Genomic DNA, 19,278 nt, shown 5'->3' with positions numbered 1-19,278 from the left:
CTTACACTAACATACAGAGTGACTGTAGCTGTAATTAGCAAGTGCTGTATGGCAACAGCAGTTCTGACCTTTCTCCTCTGCCATCCACAGTATCAAAGCTTCCTTGTAAATGAATCCCCTGTTCTTGATGCAAATCCATCAGCTCCAGGGAAACTCAAGAGCTCGGCACATGCATGAGCACAGCTTCTCTGGCGGAACCGCCCCGGTCATTTTACTTACATGTTGCTTCAATGAGTTCTGGGCCCTCCCTGTTGAATGACCTGGCAGCTCTGAAATGGACTGCTGGATCCACTCTGCCAACCACACTGCCAAAGGCATGGCTAGAAGGCAGAAGAGACACACAGGGTCATGGTTACATGAGCTGTTCACTTGGAAAAGGGCGAGTTGACAGTATGGATGGTTTCTCTCCCCTTGCCACAGAGATACTACTGACTGCTTTGCTGAAGAGAGCGTAGCTAGAGAGGAGGAATGACAGAACTGAACCAAACTAACCAGGTTAGAAAAGATCTCAGAGATCATCAAGTCCAACCTATCATCCAACACCATCTAATCAACTAAACCATGGCACCAAGCACCCCATCCAGTCTCTTCCTAAACACCTCCAGTGACGGTGACTCCACCACCTCCCTGGGCAGCACATTCCAAAGGCCAATCACTCTTTCTGTGAAGAACTTCTTCCTAACATCCAGCCTATACCTCCCCTGGCACAGCTGGAGACTGTGTCCTCTTGTTCTGTCACAGGTTGCTGATGGGAGCCTCCCAAAAGAAAATCACTTGTCCTGGGTGCCTGGGAGAAGCTGCAGGTTGGGGCAGGTTTCAAGAGTCACATAAACAGAGGTACTGCTGTGAGTGGGAGGTCTGGGAGACACTGAAAAGACTGGGAACCTTCCTTGCAGCAGGAAGCAACCCACAGCCAAGTGTCAGAGGTGACAGAAAGGAGACATTCCTGGGACATCCAGAGAGTTCTGGAAATTATGAGCAGCTGCCAGACTGAAAACCAGCATGGGATAAAATGCCCAGCCCATAAGAAAACAAACTGATTCATCTGTGGATATCTTTTCTCTTAAACACCAAAGCAGAAGGACCTTAATCTAGTTTATGTTTCTATATTCTAATAAAGCCCAGCTACTGACATAACTATTTTTGTCTACAGTATTTTGAGTGTTCTCATTTTGAAGAGCAGCTAGGGCACTGATGGACTCTAACCCAGAGTGACTCTCCCTCTCCCCTCAAAAAAAACCCAAACAAACAAACAACAAAACCCAGTCATCCAAAGAAAGTTCCAAAAGCACTCACTCTGCAATGACTAAGTAGGATGAGAAGCTCAACAGGAGCTCTCAGTGTGCACTTGCAGCCCGGAAAGCCAATCAGATCCTGGGCTGCAGCAAGGGAAGTGTGGCCAGCAGGTCAAGGGAGGTGATTCTCCCCCTCTACTCAGCTCTGGGGAGACCCCACCTGGAGGACTGCCTCCAGTTCTGGAGCCCCTATTACAAGAGGGATATGGAGGTGCTGGAAGGTGTCCAGAGAAGGGCCAGGAGGATGAGCAGAGGGCTGGAGCACCTCTCCTATGAGGACAGACTGAAGGAGTTGGGTCTGTTCAGTCTGGAGAAGAGAAGGCTCCGAGGAGACCTCATTGTGGCCTTCCAGTATCTCAAGGGTACCTACAAGAAGGCTGGGGAGGGACTTCTCAGGATCTCAGGTAGTGATAGGACTAGGGGGAATGGAATGAAGCTGGAGGTGGGGAGATTCAGCTGGATGTGAGGAGGAAGTTCTTCCCCATGAGAGTGGTGAAGCCCTGGAATGGGTTGTCCAGGGAGGTGGTTGAGGCCCCATCCCTGGAGGTGTTCAAGACCAGGCTGGATGAGGCCCGGGCCAGCCTGATCTGGTGTGGGGTGTCCCTGCCCATGGCAGGGGGGTTGGAACTAGATGATTCTTGTGGTCCCTTCCAACCCTGACTGATTCTATGATTCTATGAAATAAATCAGAGAAAACTTTAGTGGAGAAACCAAAGAACTCTCTAACCAGTACCAGGAGAACCTCCCTTACCCAAACCGAGTTTCCTTTCTTCTTTTTCGGAGGAGAATCAGAGCCAGGGCAACAGCTGTGACCAGAGCTGTGAGAATGCCCAATGCCACAGGAACCCAGGATGTCCCATAAGGAGGTTGTCTCTGGCCACCTAGACAACAGAGAAAACACCAGTCAGGAAACAGAAGACTGTCAGTAGTAAACAGACCACATTTCTCCTTTTTGGTTTGAAATGGAAAAGCCATGCTGCTGGATCTGGTGTACACAGTGGCTCATTGTCCACTGGAATTTGGCACAAACAGCTACTCAGTCAATCATGGGTGACACTAGCTGTTTCACCCAGCACAGGCAGAGCAGATGCACCCAGTTATCAGAACTGAATTCTCAGTTTCGAGCCTCAAGAAAGTCAAAGGTGCTGCTCCAAATTATGCTGCTTGACATAGGCTCAGGATCTGGGGCAACTTAAACAAGAGTCTCAAGACAAAAAGGTTGCTTAATGTGAGCATTTTCTGTGCAGGTTTCACCTTGTCCTGTTCAAGCAGAACCTTGACCGGGCTACCCAGTACTGCCTGAATGCCACCCAGATAACGCTTTGAAAGACAATAGGAAAAGACAATTGCCTCATGGCAATCTGCTTGAAAAATATTTACATTCCCCCTCCCACCCCTCCCACAAAGGGAAGCACCCTATGGGACTCGGTCTGGGCTGTAACTTCTCAATGTCTCTCTGCTAAAGAAGAGGTGAATTACACAAAGTGCCCTGTAAGCCAAGAAATAAGTTAGCAAACATGCAGGTTTCCATTCTGGTCTACTATTTGCTCCCAGAATATATATACTTTTGACTGTAAACTGTCCACAGAAGAAACAGAGATGCTGCCAATCTGAATAAGCTGCCAGGGAAGGAAGATAAGCAATGTGGTTATGAATAAAAGAATATTATCTATGCTTGGCAAACAGCAGATAAATTAATCCAATTCCCTGAGAGATTCCTTCTCCAAACACAATTACTAAAGATTAAATGTAAATTTCAATGGGTTTATTACAATTTAGGATGGCCTCCATATCTCCAAATTGTTTAAGAGCAAACAAGAACAGGTAACAGGTCCCTGAAGCACCTCCTTCTTCTTCATGCTCCCTCCCTCACCCTCAGCACTTGACTGTGCTTTACTGGCAGTTAAGGAAGAATCATCTCTGATGATGTAAGTAATTCCATTATGTCATGACAGGGCAAGTAAACCTGCCCTTAAAAGAGATGTTAGGTTAATGGTCTAAGGTTTGGATGAACCTTCGCATAGATGTACATGGAAAGGGGTCAGATATCCTTACTGGCAGAGTCCTGGCACGCAAGAGGCTTCTAAGGCTTGATTACATTGTTGAGCCTTATCACCCAAGCATTCAAAGCAGCAATGTTAGTCTAATAAACACGTAGAGCTTAAGGAAACAGCATTCTGGCCCACTGAGGCAGCAGATCAGTACTCCTCCACTGAAAACAAATTATCAGAGCTTTAGCACCTATTTCTTCTTCATGTATCTCAGCCAGTGACTTCCCCACTCTTTTCCAACTCAGAAGGCTTTGCAGGCTCTGGGCTTTATGATACTCCCTTTTGACCTGGCCTTTAAGACCAGTTATAAGGAGGGAGAAGGATCAGGAACAGAAATGGAATGAAAATACCATGTGAAGCACCTCCAAACCTCTCAACTATTCTCAAGCCAATCACTTGAGCTGCTCCTGCCAAACAATCAAGGGTAGAAACAATTAACAACACTGGTGTAAAAGGTTCTCTCTGATAGTTAATGATAAGGTTTCCTTCCCTCTCTGGTGAGACAGACTTCTCTTGGTCTGATTTTCTAGTCTCTCCCTGCTAGCCTGGTGAGAGAGCAGGGTTTTAGCTCACTTCTTATTTTCTTTGGTGGGGTTGTGTCTCTAAAAGGAGAACAGATGCAAACAAAACTAAAATCAATTATTCTCCCTGCTTCTAAACTGATACAACTCAGGAGTCCATCTCACAGTTTATAGCAAATGTGTCAAGTAGAAATAAGTGTTGAAATTCACTGCTTCTCCTCCTCTGCCCCACAAATCAGTGCTTCCCCCTCATGCCACTGAGCTAGAGAGGATGGCTGCAGCCAAGCAAAGACCAAGTTGTCTCTCCTCCCCCAACTCTGTCTCTCTCCTGTCTCCTGCACCGCCTTTTCCAGCTGGCACATGCCTTAAGCCTGCACAAGGCAGAGAGAAGATGGTGTTATTAGATGAGCTTAAATGAGTATTCTGGAGCCTTTTGATGATATAAGAACCCCTTTTATTTCTGTAGCAGATTTTATATCACAAAGATGTGCAAAGACCATAATCCAAGAGTCTTCTGCATACAATCACGAAGATTACAGACAGGGGAAAAGCTAACAGAGCATCCTGTTCCTCTCTTTGCAATGAAAGGGAAGAGGTTTCTACTGAGATGTTCCTGAAAATATTAAAATAATCTTCATTAACAGTGCACAAGACCTCTGCAGAAACAGGGTGGAGCTCCCACCAGCTTTGCTGTGGTGACAAATATGACTTAAAGTTTATACAAGCTTAGTCATCTCCACTGCCGCACTGGGAGCTGGTCAGAAACCACCCCTGGCATTTCTCATATAAAGCAACCAGTGCCAGTTTGCTATTTTGGGAAAGGAAGCAACTTGTATTTTCTACCAGGCCTGAAACAAAACTGCAGTCTTTCTGCAGCTCTGCTGTTTAAGGCCTGTCAGTGTTTCCACAGTGAGGCTTGATTTCCAGCCAGTAATGCTTGTGAAGAAATCTACGTGCTTTCAGAGTGCATTTGACCAAAACAAGCACGGCTCCTAATGCTACCTTTCTCTTTTTTGGTTGTTTTTTTCCCCCCAAGTGGTTTGTCAAAAGACAACATCTTGTTGTACTTTCAGGATTATCCCATTCCAGCTCCCTGTAAAATGCAAACCCTATACACTCCCTAGGGCTTCTTGCCAGTGTTGGTCACTCTCCAAAGGGATCTTCGAGTCCTTTCAGGTACTGTTCTCTGTATTTGCATGTCACAAGAGGAAAAAAAAGCCTGAGCAAAAAAACCTGGAAAAGAAAATTGATGGAGCCAGTGCCCAGTAGAGTCAGCTCTGTAACCTCCAGTAGAGTCAGCTCTGACCTCTGGCATGTCTTCATTCTGCTTTAAGTAATTGGAGGGCTGTGATCCCACAGACTGTGTGCTCACACATAACCCTCAGTACTGACTTAATCACAGGAGCTGTGCGTGCCAAAGGGCCCTTCTGAGTAACGTGCACATTAAAACCAGCCTTAGATGCACTACTGCAAGTAAGGCTACAGCTCTCTCCTGGTTACTCTGCCCCTATTCACCACCTCTTTCTTGCCTGGTAACTCCACTCTAGGTTCCCCTTGCCATCCTTATGTGTATAAGCTACAGCTGTGGAGGGATCAGGAGGGATCAATGTCCATGTGATTCCTCAAAAGACATGTGGAGTGGGAAGAAAGCAGTTGCAGGTGGGTCAGCATCAAGGATTGGAGATTGCTGCCTCGTTCTGCCACAGACACTGGAGACTACAGAGTTGGGAGTCTCCACCTCAGGAGACTGTGGGACTTTTGTGTGATGGTACCTCACTGACATCATCACCAGTCCCTATTTTTCTTTGGAAAATCTTCCTCTTAGCTGTTTTACAGAAGAAATAGATGCTGCCAATCTCAGAAAGCTGTCAAGGAACAAAGACAAGCAAGCAAGCAGCATTCTTCTCGCCCTTCTACCCATCTCCCCATATATCATCCTGCCCTTCTCCACAGCCTGATTCCCAATTCCCATTCAACTGTGAAATAAAGGCAGCAAGCAAACCAGCATAGATGAGCCTAATCACCCTCTATCACCACAAATGCATTCCACACAAGCATGTTTTCTGCTCCCAAAAAACCCTTCCACGTGGTCCAGATGGTACAGTACAGCTTGTGTACCATCACCTTCCATTCCCACCAGCAGCTCAGCTTTCTCATGGAGAGTGCTGCAGTGGTTTAGTATACACACATTCAGTAAAACCCTGACAAACCCACATGTGACCATAGTTTCAATCAGGCTCAACTGAAACTTGTCAAGAATAGGTTCTTTGATTTAATTTGAAGCCATGTTAGAGGAGTTTTCTGTTGTGTTTACACTTGTAAATATGTGTGGCTTAAACCTGAATAGAATAGACCAGACCAGGTTGGAAGACACCTTCAAGATCATCACGTCCAACATATCAACCAATCCAACCCACCTAAACAACTAACCCATGGCACCAAGCACCCCATCAAGTCTCCTCCTGAACACCTCCAATGATGGTGACTCCACCACCTCCCCAGGCAGCCCATTCCAATGGGCAATCACTCTCTCTGTATAGAACTTCTTCCTAACATCCAGCCTAAGCCTTCCCTGGTGCAGCCTGTCCTCTTGTTCTGGTGCTGGCTGCCTGGGAGAAGAGACCAACCAAATCTTCACTTGCACTTTTTCTATTGTCTCCCCTTGACCTGCTGTGCAGCAAAATCACAGCAAAAGCCTGTTAAAGACGACACAGTAGTGGGCAGAAACTGATTTGTTTATACTAGCTCTTTAACTATTATTTACTTCTATCCTGCTTGATAAAGCGTGCTGCTGTATAAAGCCACGTAGCTCAGTCAGCTGTAAGCAGCGAAAGGACAAGAGACAGAGAAAAATAACAGTCCCAGCATTACTGACTTTCTTCCCCAAAGTTAATGAAAGGCAGTAGACACTCACCCATGACCTCTTGGGCTTCAAGCAGGAAGAGGTCACTCCAAGGCCCGCATCCTGCAGAGTTCAGCACACACACCCTGATGATGAGGTCTTTGAAGGGATTCCATGTCGTGAGATTAGCTTTTGTCTCCTGTACAATCATCTCCCCCTGAGAGCAAATGGCAACAAACTGTAATCTGCCTTATAAGGAATCTAATCTCAAACTTCACCTTTAAAACTAAGCCAAAGCATTACTGTGTACTTCATTGGTGCTATAGCAAGGGCTGGCAGCTGTGACTCCTGGGTCCCAGTCTCTGTGTTGCCACTTAACTTGGGCTGCTGTCTTGGGTTTCTGCTCTCAAAAATTGCTAATAGTTTCCCACAGCTTAAGGAAGATTTCCTCCTTTGAGGCCCTTCCATGAAAGTTGCTACAGAAATGATGTCTTTTTGTGCTATTAAAAGACATACCTCCTTCTTGTGGTTTAAACACAAAGATGTGCTAACATACTGCAAAGCATCCCACAGCTTTAATGCCAGAGGGAGGACTTTGTCTGTTTTAACGTGCTGACCAGATCCCAAACCAGGCTCTGAATTTCATGGCAAATTTTCACTTTTTGGATGGCAAGGCCAACATATTTTCAGTAATTTTGTGGATCTTCACACACATCATTTGGCTGCCACCACTGACACAATGTAAAGTCAATGGGAACTCAAAATATTGTTACTCAAAGTCAACGACGCTGACCTACTCTGAAATAGGTCACGTAAAAAGAGAAGTAAGTCTCTTTTCCCTCGAGCTGTCCTATTATTACAGGCTTGTTCAGCACTAATAAGCACTGACTAAATACATATGAAGAAGCAAGAAACCATAAGAAATGCTGTGAACTTCAAAGGCAGATAGATACCTGGGAAAGGTACATGCTGCAGAACAAATGAAAGGCCTTCTACCTTGGCAGGGTCCTTTCAACTCCCAGTGTACAGTAAACTAAACCAAAGAATCCATAACCTTCTTTCTGTGATTTAGAGGATAATTCATTCACTTGTTGAACACACCTTTGCTGCTAGGGTTTGGAAAGACAAGTCCCATTCACAATGGGCAAGAAATAGCCCAGATCCTGCACTGTGTGAGCTGCATTTGAGACAGCACTAGAAAGACTAACTGAATTCTTTCTCCACTGTCCTTCTAGTACAAGGAACAGCAGAGATGGGTCTGTCCACAGAAGAGCATCCAAGTCAAGCATCCAAGCTTAGGAGGGGAGAAATGGGCCTTAACCTTGAGACCAGATGCTGAGGAGTTGTTGTACATCAGAATAGATCCATTTCCACAAAAGCAGTGACAGCTAAGCTAGTGCCCTGATACAGATAAGGGCTGAAGGACCCTAATGCTATGATGAACGTTTTCTGACTGCATCCAATGGCTCAGCTCCCCTCCCGATCTGTTACCTGAGTTACGTTATCCTGGATCCACTCCAGCCTGTAGCCCAGGACATTTTCTTTCAGCACATCTGGAGTCACACCTTCCCATTCCAAAATCAGACCAGGATCTCTTTGGATAACATGGATGTTTTGTGGGGTGCTGCTTGGAGCTGAAATCAGAGGACAGAACACAATTGCTTTGCTTAGGAAAATAATGCATTATCTACACTGAAAATCACAGTACCACCAAAGTTGGAAGAGACCTCAAGGATCACCAAGCCCAACCTGTCTGCACAAACCCCACGACTAGGCCATGGCACCAAGTGCCACGTCCAATCTCCTCCTGAACACCTCCAGGGATGGTGACTCCACCACCTCCCCAGGCAGCACATTCCAAGGGCTAACAACTCTCTCAGTGAAGAACTTTCTCCTCACCTTGAGTCTAAAGCTCCCCTGGTGCAGCTTGAGACTGTGTCCCCTTGTTCTGGTGCTGGTTGCCTGGGAGAAGAGACCAACCCCTTCCTGGCCACAACCACCTTTCAGGTAGTTGTAGAGGGCAATGAGGTCTTCCCTGAGCCTCCTCTTCTCCAGGCTAAACAACCCCAGCTCCCTCAGCCTCTCCTCACAGGGCTGTGCTCAAGGCTTCTCCCCAGCTTTGTTGCCCTTCTCTGGACATGTTCAAGTGTCTCGATGTCCTTCTTAAACTGAGAGGCCCAGAACTGGACACAGTACTCAAGGTGTGGCCTAACTAATGCAGAGTACAGGGGCACAATGACTTCCCTGTTCCTGCTGGCTGAAAGGACAGTCTCACCCGCTTTCCTAAGGTCAGTCAGAAAAAGAGAGTGAAGAGACCCAACAACTTCTGCAAGCCACCAGCACTATGCTTGCTTCAAGTAGAGAACATGAGGCTGGTCAATGTCTCTTGTTTCTTTCTCAGACCTCAAGAACCTCAGCAAAAGGGACATGCCCAGCATGCAGAAACCCTGTGGCTGGATCAAGCTGTGGGCATCCCTGCAATTAATCACACTTGACTGCATGTTATTATTTTACCTCAGGAGAACCCGAGAGTGGACAAGCAATCTGCCAGGAGAGCATTTCCTGCATTTCAGAATTAGCAAGGTGGAGTTCAGCAGTTTATCATGGTCTCTTTTTCACATTCAGAGCTGCTTTCCTGATTTTGTCTCCTATCTGCTTACCAAGTTCCAGGGTCTGGAAATAAACCCTGTCAGTGAAAGCAGAGCTGCCCATCTCATTGCTGCACTGCACACGAACGCTGTAGTTGGTGGAATGCTTCAGGCCTTGCACACTATAGGCAAAGGGTGGCACTGGGGTGACTTCAGTAGAGACCTCCTGGTCATCTGGTGACTCAGCTACCTGCACCAAGAATGAAATAGGATAGAATAGAATAAACCAGGTTGGAAGAGACCTTCGAGATCATGGTGTCCAACCCATCATCCAACACTATCTAATCACCTAAACCATGGCACCAAGCACCCCATCAAGTCTCCTCCTGAACACCTCCAATGATGGTGACTCCACCACCTCCCCAGGCAGCCCATTCCAATGGCCAATCTCTCACTCTAGGAAGAATTTCTTCCTAACCTCCAGCCTAAACCTCCCCTGGCACAGCTTGAGACTGTGTCCTCTTGTTCTGGTGCTGGTTGCCTGGGAGAACAGACCAAGCCCCTCCTGGCTACAACCTCCCTTCAGCTAGTTGTAGACAGCAATAAGGTCTCCCCTGAGCCTCCTCTTCTCCAGGCTAAACAACCCCAGCTCCCTCAGCCTCTCTTCACTGGGCTTGTGCTCCAAGGAGAAGACTATTACCATAAGCAATATGACTAACAGATCCATAAGGATAAGAATCCATTTCATGGATAGCTTTGGAATGCACAAAGGCAGACGTGGCACCAGTGGTGTTTAAAATACTCAAAAGGGAGTTGTCAAACTAAGCCACATGTGCCATGCCTTTATTTGGTTTAAGTGACATCACTCACTCTCCTAACTCCAGCAGTACAATTTTCCACCAGCTGAAAATGTGACTCCATACTTCAAAACATTTTCTTACCTATGGTACAAATTCTACAGTTGATAAGTATTTCCTTTAAGGAAAGCTAAACGTGCTGGATGGTTTTGAGTGCTGCTGGCCAGCTTCTGAGGCTCTCTTTATTTGGGCCATGAAAACTGGTAGATCACCTTCCCTGGGGCCAACTTTTTCTCAACTGCTTTTTTTTTCCTCCAGAATTTTGTGTATTTTCAGTTTCATAGTGGATTAAAGATGTGGCAGACACTGGTGGCTTGGTTAACAAAACTGTTCCACATTAAACTGAAAAGAAACTTTTTACCACTCCTGCAACGCTTCCCTCCCCCTCCCACGAGTCTGAAGTCTTAGGCAACGTGAATGTTAATATTATCCCACATCACTGTGTGCCTGTAATGCACAGACAGGCTCAAGGATCCTGCTTTTTTTACTGACAGTAGCAGAAATCACTGCATGGCTCCCAGGCTCAGCCTGTCTTTCCTCTCAAGTGCACAAGAGATGGCAAAGCCAAGAGTAAAAGCAAGCTGTACTGACAGAAGTCAAACCCTCCTGTGGACTTTTTACAGCAGTCTCCCTCCCTTCCTTACTGCCCTTCTCACTCTCACACACACTTTTGGCCCACTGATTTATGTGGCTAATAAAAAGGAAGAATCTCAAGTTTCCTGAATAGAAAGGCATATTAATGCCACTATCAGCATCATCCAAAGCAGGGGGAAAAAACTCATCATACTTTTGTGTAAAAGCCTGTCAGTTTGATGTGTGTCTGTTCAGCAGCCTGAAGAGCCAGTGCTCTTACATCTGCCTCCTTTATGCCCTGTGGAACATGGGTTGTGTTAACAGGCAATAAACACAGTGATTCCCTACCCTGTCCCCAGGAGCAATCTGTCTGCCTGACCATGGTGCTCTCGGGGCACTCACTGCAGTTCCCAAGTGCCTGAAAAACAGGGCCAAGTTTCAATCCCTCTCCTCTTTCTGGGAGGCTGTGGGCAGAAGTTCCATGGTGGGGAGCCAGGAGCATAGGCATTTTCACATGGAAATGTGGGTCAGCATCTCCGAGTCTCTCAGTGTTGCAGGCAGAGGAAGCACAGCTTACTGTGAGTGGGGGTTACCGCCAAGTTACCCTGCTCCCAGCTCCTAATGCAGGAACTTTGTCCTCCCCCAACGGAACAGAAAGGGCTTTGAAAAGGGGTGGGAGACTGCTGAGTGGACAGAATCTGAGCTGCTCTGATTCGGCCTCTTTTTCACATGTCCCATCCCCCACACCCGCGTACCTGCCAAAAGTGAGAGGGGGAACTCAAACCCCGGGGCGATTAGCATTGCAGCATGCAAGCCAGAAAGAATAGGCTGTTCCAACTGGAGATAACTTGCATTGTAAAACAGAGGAAGGAAACCATTTTTAACCTCGAAGAGCAGAAACAGCAACAAAACAAACCAGATGCAACACCACAACACAGAGACTGAGGCCGGCTATATTCAGGCACTCTTTTTGACAGTGAGTTTAAACAAGATGATTGTTTCTTTTATTTATGAAAGGCAACAAACATCAGAGCATGAAATCTCTGGTGTCCTCCCCATACAAACAAAAAAAACCACAACCCAACTGCAAGTAAGTTTGCTAAATCTGCTTCCAGCTTCTGCTTCTCTAATCCTCCTCTACATTGTTGGCAGCACCCCACAGAAATTCCACACCGGCTCCCATTGCTGCTGTAAGTAGGTAGGGAAAGGTAGGAGCCCAATATTCACACCTGGCAGGTAAGTACACAGGGAATGTGCCTAGCTGTGCCTTCACAGCCCACCTCTGGAATCACCATTTCTTTCTGACACTTGATTACCAGCTGTTTGATCTGACTTTACAGTGAAGTGTGGGATGCTAGAAACTGTCTCATTGTTCCCTGGATCCTAAAGGATGCTGTGCAGTTTTTCCAGAGATGTTGAGTACTCAGCAGCCAGTAGAACTGCAGGAGAGGATCAGCCTTGATTTGCTGGGCAGAATTGGTCTTTGGCAATTGATCTGTGACCTATCAAAACTTGCAAGGCAGGGCTTAATATTACTCTGAATTGTACAAATATACCTGACTTCATACCAAAAAGCCCACTCTGTCTTCTGCCTCCATCATTCCCACCTTTCCTGTGCCACATCCCACATCTTGCAAGCTCCTCCTTGGGCTCACAGGTATAACCAAATACCAGCATTTCCTCTGGCACCACAAAGCACAAGGCTGAACTAGCAGGAGAGTCATAGCACACTGCACTGGAACAAGCTACCACAGGCCAGCTGCTTCAACACTAGCAGGAAGGACATATGACCACCTTGCAGCTACTCCAGGGCACAGTGTGGTATATGCTTCATGTGTGCTGCACTGTAATACCTTGCAGGGAGTAGCTGCCACAGAGCAACAGATGTGATAACGTGCCAGGAGGGAGAATGGGGCCAGTCTCACTTTTGCAGCTGGGCACTTCCTACTCAGAACTTCTCTTTAGCCCTGCTCTTTAGTACCAGATATGCCCCGAGTTCAGTTTCTGTACTTTAAAATTATGGAGTAAGAATTCAAACAGCACTACAAAGCAGTTAGGAAAGCAAAAGAGGGACCGCACATCGTCATGGCTCTGGAGAGTCCCATTCTTCATGCAGGGCAGGGGACAATCCCAAGGGGCTGTACCTGAAGAGTGCAAGAATGGAGGGGTGCACGGCCATCGAATCCTGGCACCCAGACCACGCTGGCATTGCTGCTGGTGACCTGGCTCACGGTTACATTGAGAGGCGGGAGAGGCATGGCTGTAAGGGAAACAAAGAGACCTTTCAGTAGCAGAGCTGAGCAGGTATTCACATGGAAATGTTAGAGCCTTGAGGCTAGAAATTAAGCACTGAAATCACTAACAGAAACGGTACAATATCATATCTTTAGAGAGTGTCTCTGGTTGTCATGAATGAAACTATTATTTTAACAGCAAACAAAGTTTTGGCATCCACCCTTTAACACTCCAGCCCACTTCCTCGATGCATACAGGCAGCAGTTATCTCTTTGTTAGCAACGCAACTGTGTGATGTTTACACCTTCGCTATTCAGCCCCCCTCCCTTGCAATGCAAGGCCCAGCCTTGCACACACAATTTACTGTGGACCTCCATTGTAAAGCAAATCGGAGCTTTCAAATCCCTCCTCTGGTTCTTAGTCCAGCCCCCGAAACCAGTTCTGCCAGTATCAGTCCAAAGGTGGTTTGCTGCGGTGGCCCCAATACCCTGCAGCTGGATTTGCAGCAGATTGCTCCCTTTGTGTGGTGAAAGCTCTGCCGTCAGGTGTCCATTTCAACCGCTCCTGAAACGTCCTGGGTCACAGCCTGGACTCCAGACCCGGCCTCCTTCAGGCCTGGGATGTATAAACCCAGAAAGTACAACACAAATTAAGAGCAGAGCCAAGAACAACATCCGGATTCCCAGACAGGCCATTGAATCAGGTGCTTGTGCTTCCTACTAGCATCAAAGTGCTGCCCCTCTATTGCTCTGACCAGACACCTCCACCACTGCAGGGGCCTTGAGTATGTTGTCACAGTAACCTAAGCTCTTTGGCTTCCTTCTAAAATTCTCAGTGCTTCCCTTTACCTTCTCTTTTTCCTCCCACAGCAATTCCAGGTGGTTACTTCCCACTGTCACAAACACACCCCATACCCTCTCTTTCACTTCTGAGTCCCTGTTTTGATTTAGGAACTTCACTCCTGAAAAATTACCAGCTTCATGAATACTAACCTTTCCCTTGACTTTCTCCTCATGTTAAAAAGTACTACACTATATGAATAATACTTTTCCTGCAGCATCTCAAGAAATTGCACCCTTAGGAGTACACTTTTGAATACTCACTGGTCCTCAGGATAAGGCTCTGCCTACAGACTGAATTTTCCATCTCTCCTGAGCTGCATACAGCAAAAAGCAGCAGTGGAAAAATAACTGCAACTCAGGGTTACTCCAGGCTGCGTTTTCTACTCTGCCAGAGAGCTCCTTTCTCTCTCTCAGTGCCCTGAGGACACCCACAGTATTGCCTTCAGCATCTCCACAGGGCCATCTTGCAGGAGAAATGCATAGACCAAAGCCCTCCCCACTCCAGCTCTCAACAGAGAGAGGATGAGGCAGGGAACAGATAGTGCCACAGGTTAACCCCTATAAAGCTTTTGTTGTCTGGTTAACTAGTTACCAGGACCCAAGGCATGGGGCTGCCACGTAGATAAGGACAGGGAGTATGGGTGGGAGGTGGGGCAGCAGAACACAAATCTGGGGTAGAAGATGGGCAGTGAGTTCTTTGCCTTTCAGTGAAAGGTCTTTGTGAGTTGACAGACTGTGCTGTGTCTTGGTTTCTTTCCCTTCTGATGTTGGCCATTCAGGTTCGTAAGCTCTCTCTGGGGAGAGAGACACGAGTGCTTTCAGTGGTTATTTAGCTAACACAGATACACTGCCTACACTCAAGTCTTGTAAACACACTCATAAACTTTGGGTTTAGCAATGTGTAATTTTCAACACTGGATGGCAGGCCTGAAGGAGGGACTGGCTATCCCACCACTGAGAATAAATAATCAACTGCTAACATAGCCACTCTGTCATGGAGACAGCTACTGAGAAGAGCCAGCTTGCTTGCAGCCTGCAATCTGTAGAAGGGACAGATGTGTTTCCCCACCATCCTTTGGGAAATAACTCTGGGTGGCTGCTTCCTGCTTGCTTTGAAACACGGGATACATCCCTTAAATTCTTAGCCACACACACGAAGGAGAGCAAAGCCAGCCTGAAAAACAGGACCTTGAGTGTTAACATAATGAGACTTAACTTCCTCTGTGCTGCTAGAGTGGCTGGAACAATGGGGGTTTGTACAGGGCCAGGGCTGCTACAACAACAGTAAATTTCTGCTTGGAGTACACCCAGCACATTGTGAGCACTACAGAGAATAGATAATGAACAACAACGGCAGCAAATAGGAAGAAATGACAACAGTTTGTAAATGTCCTAGCAAAAATATTTGCCTCTGGAAAGACAGGAGAAACTAATTGTCTAATAAATTGTAGAAAGACTGGAGTCCTCCTGAGCAAGATGGATCTGTGTAAGAGGGGGGGGGCCTGATCATGCATGTACAGACTATTACTCCCCAGAGTAATTTTACTGAACTGTACACATTCATAGGATCAAGGACTAAAACATCTTCTGGGCCTGCTACAGGAGGTTGTCCATGTGAGGAGCTTTAATTGTAACAGGGGCTGTAGCAGACCCTCAACATTTTGCTCTTTACAACAACCTTACCACTTCCCTAAGTTTATAACTACTTTTTCTTACATATCTTTGAAGTATTATGGTTAGAACTTCCATGACTTCAGCACATAAGACCTTTAATGGGGAAGATCGTGAGTTCAAGCCTGCAGTGGGCACTAGTGTCCTCCCTACTCTAGTCATGAGGTCTGTGGTGACAGGTTGGACTCTATGATCTTTGAGGTCTCTTCCAACCTTAGTGATACTGAATACTGATACTGAATACTGAATACACTGGACTTGCTATTTAAAACGTGGGGGTCATCCCCAGAGCATGTCACATACATTTGTCAAACCACTTAAGCTTGGCCTGCATCAGGAACAGTGTGGCCAGCAGGAGCAGAGAGGTCATTCTGCCACTGCACTGGTTAGGCCACACCTCGAGTCCTGTGTCCAGCTCTGGGCCCCTCAGTTTAGGGAGGCTGTTGAGTTGCTGGAGCGTGTCCAGTGAAGGGCAACAAGGTTGGTGAGGGGTTTGGAACACAAGCCCTAGGAGGAGAGGCTGAGGGAGCTGGGGTTGCTTAGCCTGGAGAAAAGGAGACTCAGGGGAGACCTTATTGCTCTCTACAACTACCTGAAGGGAGGTTCTGGACAGGCAGAAGTTGGTCTCTTCTCCCAGACAATCAGCACCAGAACAAGAGGCCACAGTCTCAAGCTGTGCCAGGGGAGGTTAAGAAAAAATTGAGAGTGATTGGCCATTGGAATGAACTGCCCAGGGAGGTGGTGGAGTCACCATCATTGGAGGTGTTTAGGAGGAGACTTGATAGGGTGCTTGCTTGCATGGTTTAGTTGATTAGGTGGTGTTGGATAACATGTTGGAGGCGATGATCTTGAAAGGCCTCTTCCAACCTGGTTTATTCTATTCTATTCCTCAGCTCTACAAAACATGTGTGCACATGCACAGGTGTGTGATGGCAATGTGTCCTTCCTAGACAGGTTGTGTGGATTCATTAGCTGATGACTGATGCCTATGGAGAATGCTTAAGCCAGATGTAATTGCTGGGAAAGGCACAAATTCTGAGGCTTTTACCCCATTATCCCATTAATGGTTTTTAAAAAGTATCTGTGTTACCATTTACAGGGGAGAAAAGAGACAGGAAAAAAAGCTTGTTTATGCTAAGTGGTGTTGCACATCACAGTTTGATGAGAATTTCTCTCTCTTTTTCTAAAGTGTTAACAGCTTTGTGAACTAAATTCTACTCCAGAATAAAAATATCTGTGGAAGATATACTCCACAATATCTAATCCCCTTGGTGCAGACAAGCCTTTAAGGCAACAACTCCAAACGCTCTTAAATTAAGTTATAAATCTTACTAGCCCAGCACACTGCATTCTTGGCATAGCAGCAACCACAATGTCCTGAAGAAAAAAAATACACTCTAAGAGCAGCTGAACTACAGCTGGAATGTAAGCCAGCCTTTAATGAATATTAGTTAATACAACTCCCGAGTTCTGACACAGACGTGAACGCTTACTCTTATTTGCACTGAGCGCAAAGCTGCCGCTTGGAACAAATGATTTTTGGTGACATGCCTCTCCTGGAACTGATAATCATGTCATTTAATGCACATTAAAGCATGACTAAAAATTCAAATGCAGAAGCATCTCGACATGAAGAGGAGGGAAAGAGCTGATTGCTCTGATTATTCCCATCATTTCACTCATCTGGAGGAGCAGGAGAAACGTGATAGCAACTTAGGGGCGCTGAAATGGCAACTGGTCACGCACAGGCTGGCAATTAATTACTTTGAAGTAGTTTTTTAAAGAGCAAAGGATTAAAAGTAAGAGTAAATCCATTAACACAGTGTGGATGAGCCACTGATGATCACCTCCCTTGTCTTTTCGGCACTTAATGTGATGCCAGTAGAAGCAAACAGAAGTAACGGTCTCTTCAGCTCTAACAAGACCCATCTATCTCCAAGAAGGAAAGATTTCCCCAGCTACAGATTTATATCCAGCTTCATCCCTCACAAACAATTCAGCTGCTCTGACTCTCTCCATTTCAAGGAAAAGCTGCTATTTGACATCACATTTCCACTCCTGAATCAGATGTGGTTTATCTTCCACAGCCTGGGAGACAGCCCTGCATAGCAAGCGGGAACTGCACAAAGTGCTGTTTTGGCTGCCGAGAGCTCCAACCGGTGCTGGTCACTGGCAGCTTTGAGACAATCCCTTGCGTTAAGGAGCCCTACTTCCCCTCCCCACAGAGCAAACCCAAGTCCCCTGCCCATTATTTTGTACTCTCTCACCTTTAATTTGAACAGTGGCTGTCCGAGATGAAGACAATCCCTTTATGTTGTGAGCTTCGCAGGAGAAAACTGTGCTTTGATTAATACCTGGAGATCAGCCAAGAGAAGGGAAGGAAACACAAAACAGCTATATAATCCAGCTTCAACCTTCAGCAGCATTTCAAATATCTCTGACAGGCAATTGGAGGGCTGAGCTGGGTGCCTATCAAAGGCACGTGGATTTCAATGCAATTAATGTGCTAAACACATTTTTAACAGAGAGAGAGTGGGGGAATGTAGAAAAGCTTCCAGGGGAGATTCAGCAAGCACTGAAAAAAGAAGAAGGAAAAGAAGGTAGAACAGCATCTCTGAGCGCAGGCCCACTTCTCACGTTCTGGTGAGTGTCTTTGGAGCCAGTATCTTGCTGATGTATGGCTGCTTCAAGATGCATAGAGGCATTGCTAATTAATCAGAATTGAGACAGCTCTGCAAAGCTGCCTGGAAGAGCACATCCAGCATGTCATCCCTTGACCTGGCCCTAAGCTGCCTCATAGGGCTCTGTCTGAGAAAAGTTAAGGACTGACACACTGTGAGTATACAGTTTAGGAGGGAAAAGGATTTCAGAGCTGCATGTGTCTGTCTTTGCCCTTTCATTCATCTCCCAAGACCTGGATTAATGACATTCAAGGAAGGTATAATGGAAGAGGAGCAACTGAAAAAAATGAAAGCACAAAGTATTCTAGCTTCCTCCCGTCACCCCAGTGAAGCAGACAAAAGTGCTGCCAGCAGGCTGAAAGCCAGGGAGCTGAGTAGCACCTGACATAGTAGGAATGTCCCAAAGACAGAACAAAACACAGCCCTGCCCTGAGGAAAACAACACACCACAAACCCAGATCTCCTTGCTCTCTAGCACCACTGCCGGCACCACATTCCAAATACAATGATCCTGTTGCCTTTTGCTGAACCTGTTTGCTTTCTAGCCCATGCTTTATTTTCTCCAGAATCTGAAGCTTTCTTAGCTAGCAATACTTGTCTCCTTACTGACTTTCTTTTTTGACATGCTTTAGCAATCTCCATGTCCAGATAAATGTCTTACTGCTGCAAAGACAAGATCTGCCCAAGAGACATCTAAAAGAACACTGAAAGGGGGAAAAGACAGGTGCTGGTGATGAACATCTGCAATAGCAATTCATCTGGAGATGCACTAGGAGCAGGCACCCTTCTTCAGGCCTCCATGTCTCTGACTCACAATGACAGAAGTTTTGCAAAGCACCACAAGATGAGTTCAGTGGAGGAAGGGAGAATTACTTCTTTTATTGCCTTTCCCCTCTCAACTATCAGTCTTTTCAGTTTCCATTGCAAAAGGCATATTATATCTTAGGGGAGCAGTTTTCATTTCTAACTTGGAACAGCATCAAGTGGCTACGTAAGAAAGGGAGGAATGATAAAAACCATTGCAAATCATGAACCAGGTTTTGATTTGCATATAAATTAGGTTCTAAGGGAAGGCTTAATAGGATTGGCTGTCAAAAGATGGCCAAAGATGCACAGAAAGAA

At 46.3% G+C, this 19,278-nt stretch overlaps 1 protein-coding gene across 2 annotated transcripts in view; it reads right to left on the bottom strand.

Moving 5' to 3' along the window:
- Positions 1-19,278, bottom strand: part of TYRO3 (TYRO3 protein tyrosine kinase) — a 49,448-nt gene that overhangs the window by 17,499 nt on the left and 12,671 nt on the right. For both annotated transcript variants that reach the window (XM_054161505.1, XM_054161506.1), the window contains 7 exons: positions 17,743-17,829; positions 12,872-12,987; positions 9,370-9,547; positions 8,201-8,343; positions 6,782-6,926; positions 2,047-2,176; positions 220-320 (listed from right to left, as the gene is read on the bottom strand). In XM_054161505.1, the coding sequence (XP_054017480.1) occupies positions 220-320; positions 2,047-2,176; positions 6,782-6,926; positions 8,201-8,343; positions 9,370-9,547; positions 12,872-12,987; positions 17,743-17,829 (900 nt within the window). The remainder of the gene's footprint in view (positions 1-219; positions 321-2,046; positions 2,177-6,781; positions 6,927-8,200; positions 8,344-9,369; positions 9,548-12,871; positions 12,988-17,742; positions 17,830-19,278) is intronic.

This window comes from Dryobates pubescens, chromosome 5 (assembly GCF_014839835.1).
Source record: "Dryobates pubescens isolate bDryPub1 chromosome 5, bDryPub1.pri, whole genome shotgun sequence".
Lineage (NCBI taxonomy): Eukaryota > Metazoa > Chordata > Aves > Piciformes > Picidae > Dryobates > Dryobates pubescens.
Note: the sequence above shows the minus strand (reverse complement) of the source record. Positions and strands in the feature narration are given on the sequence as shown.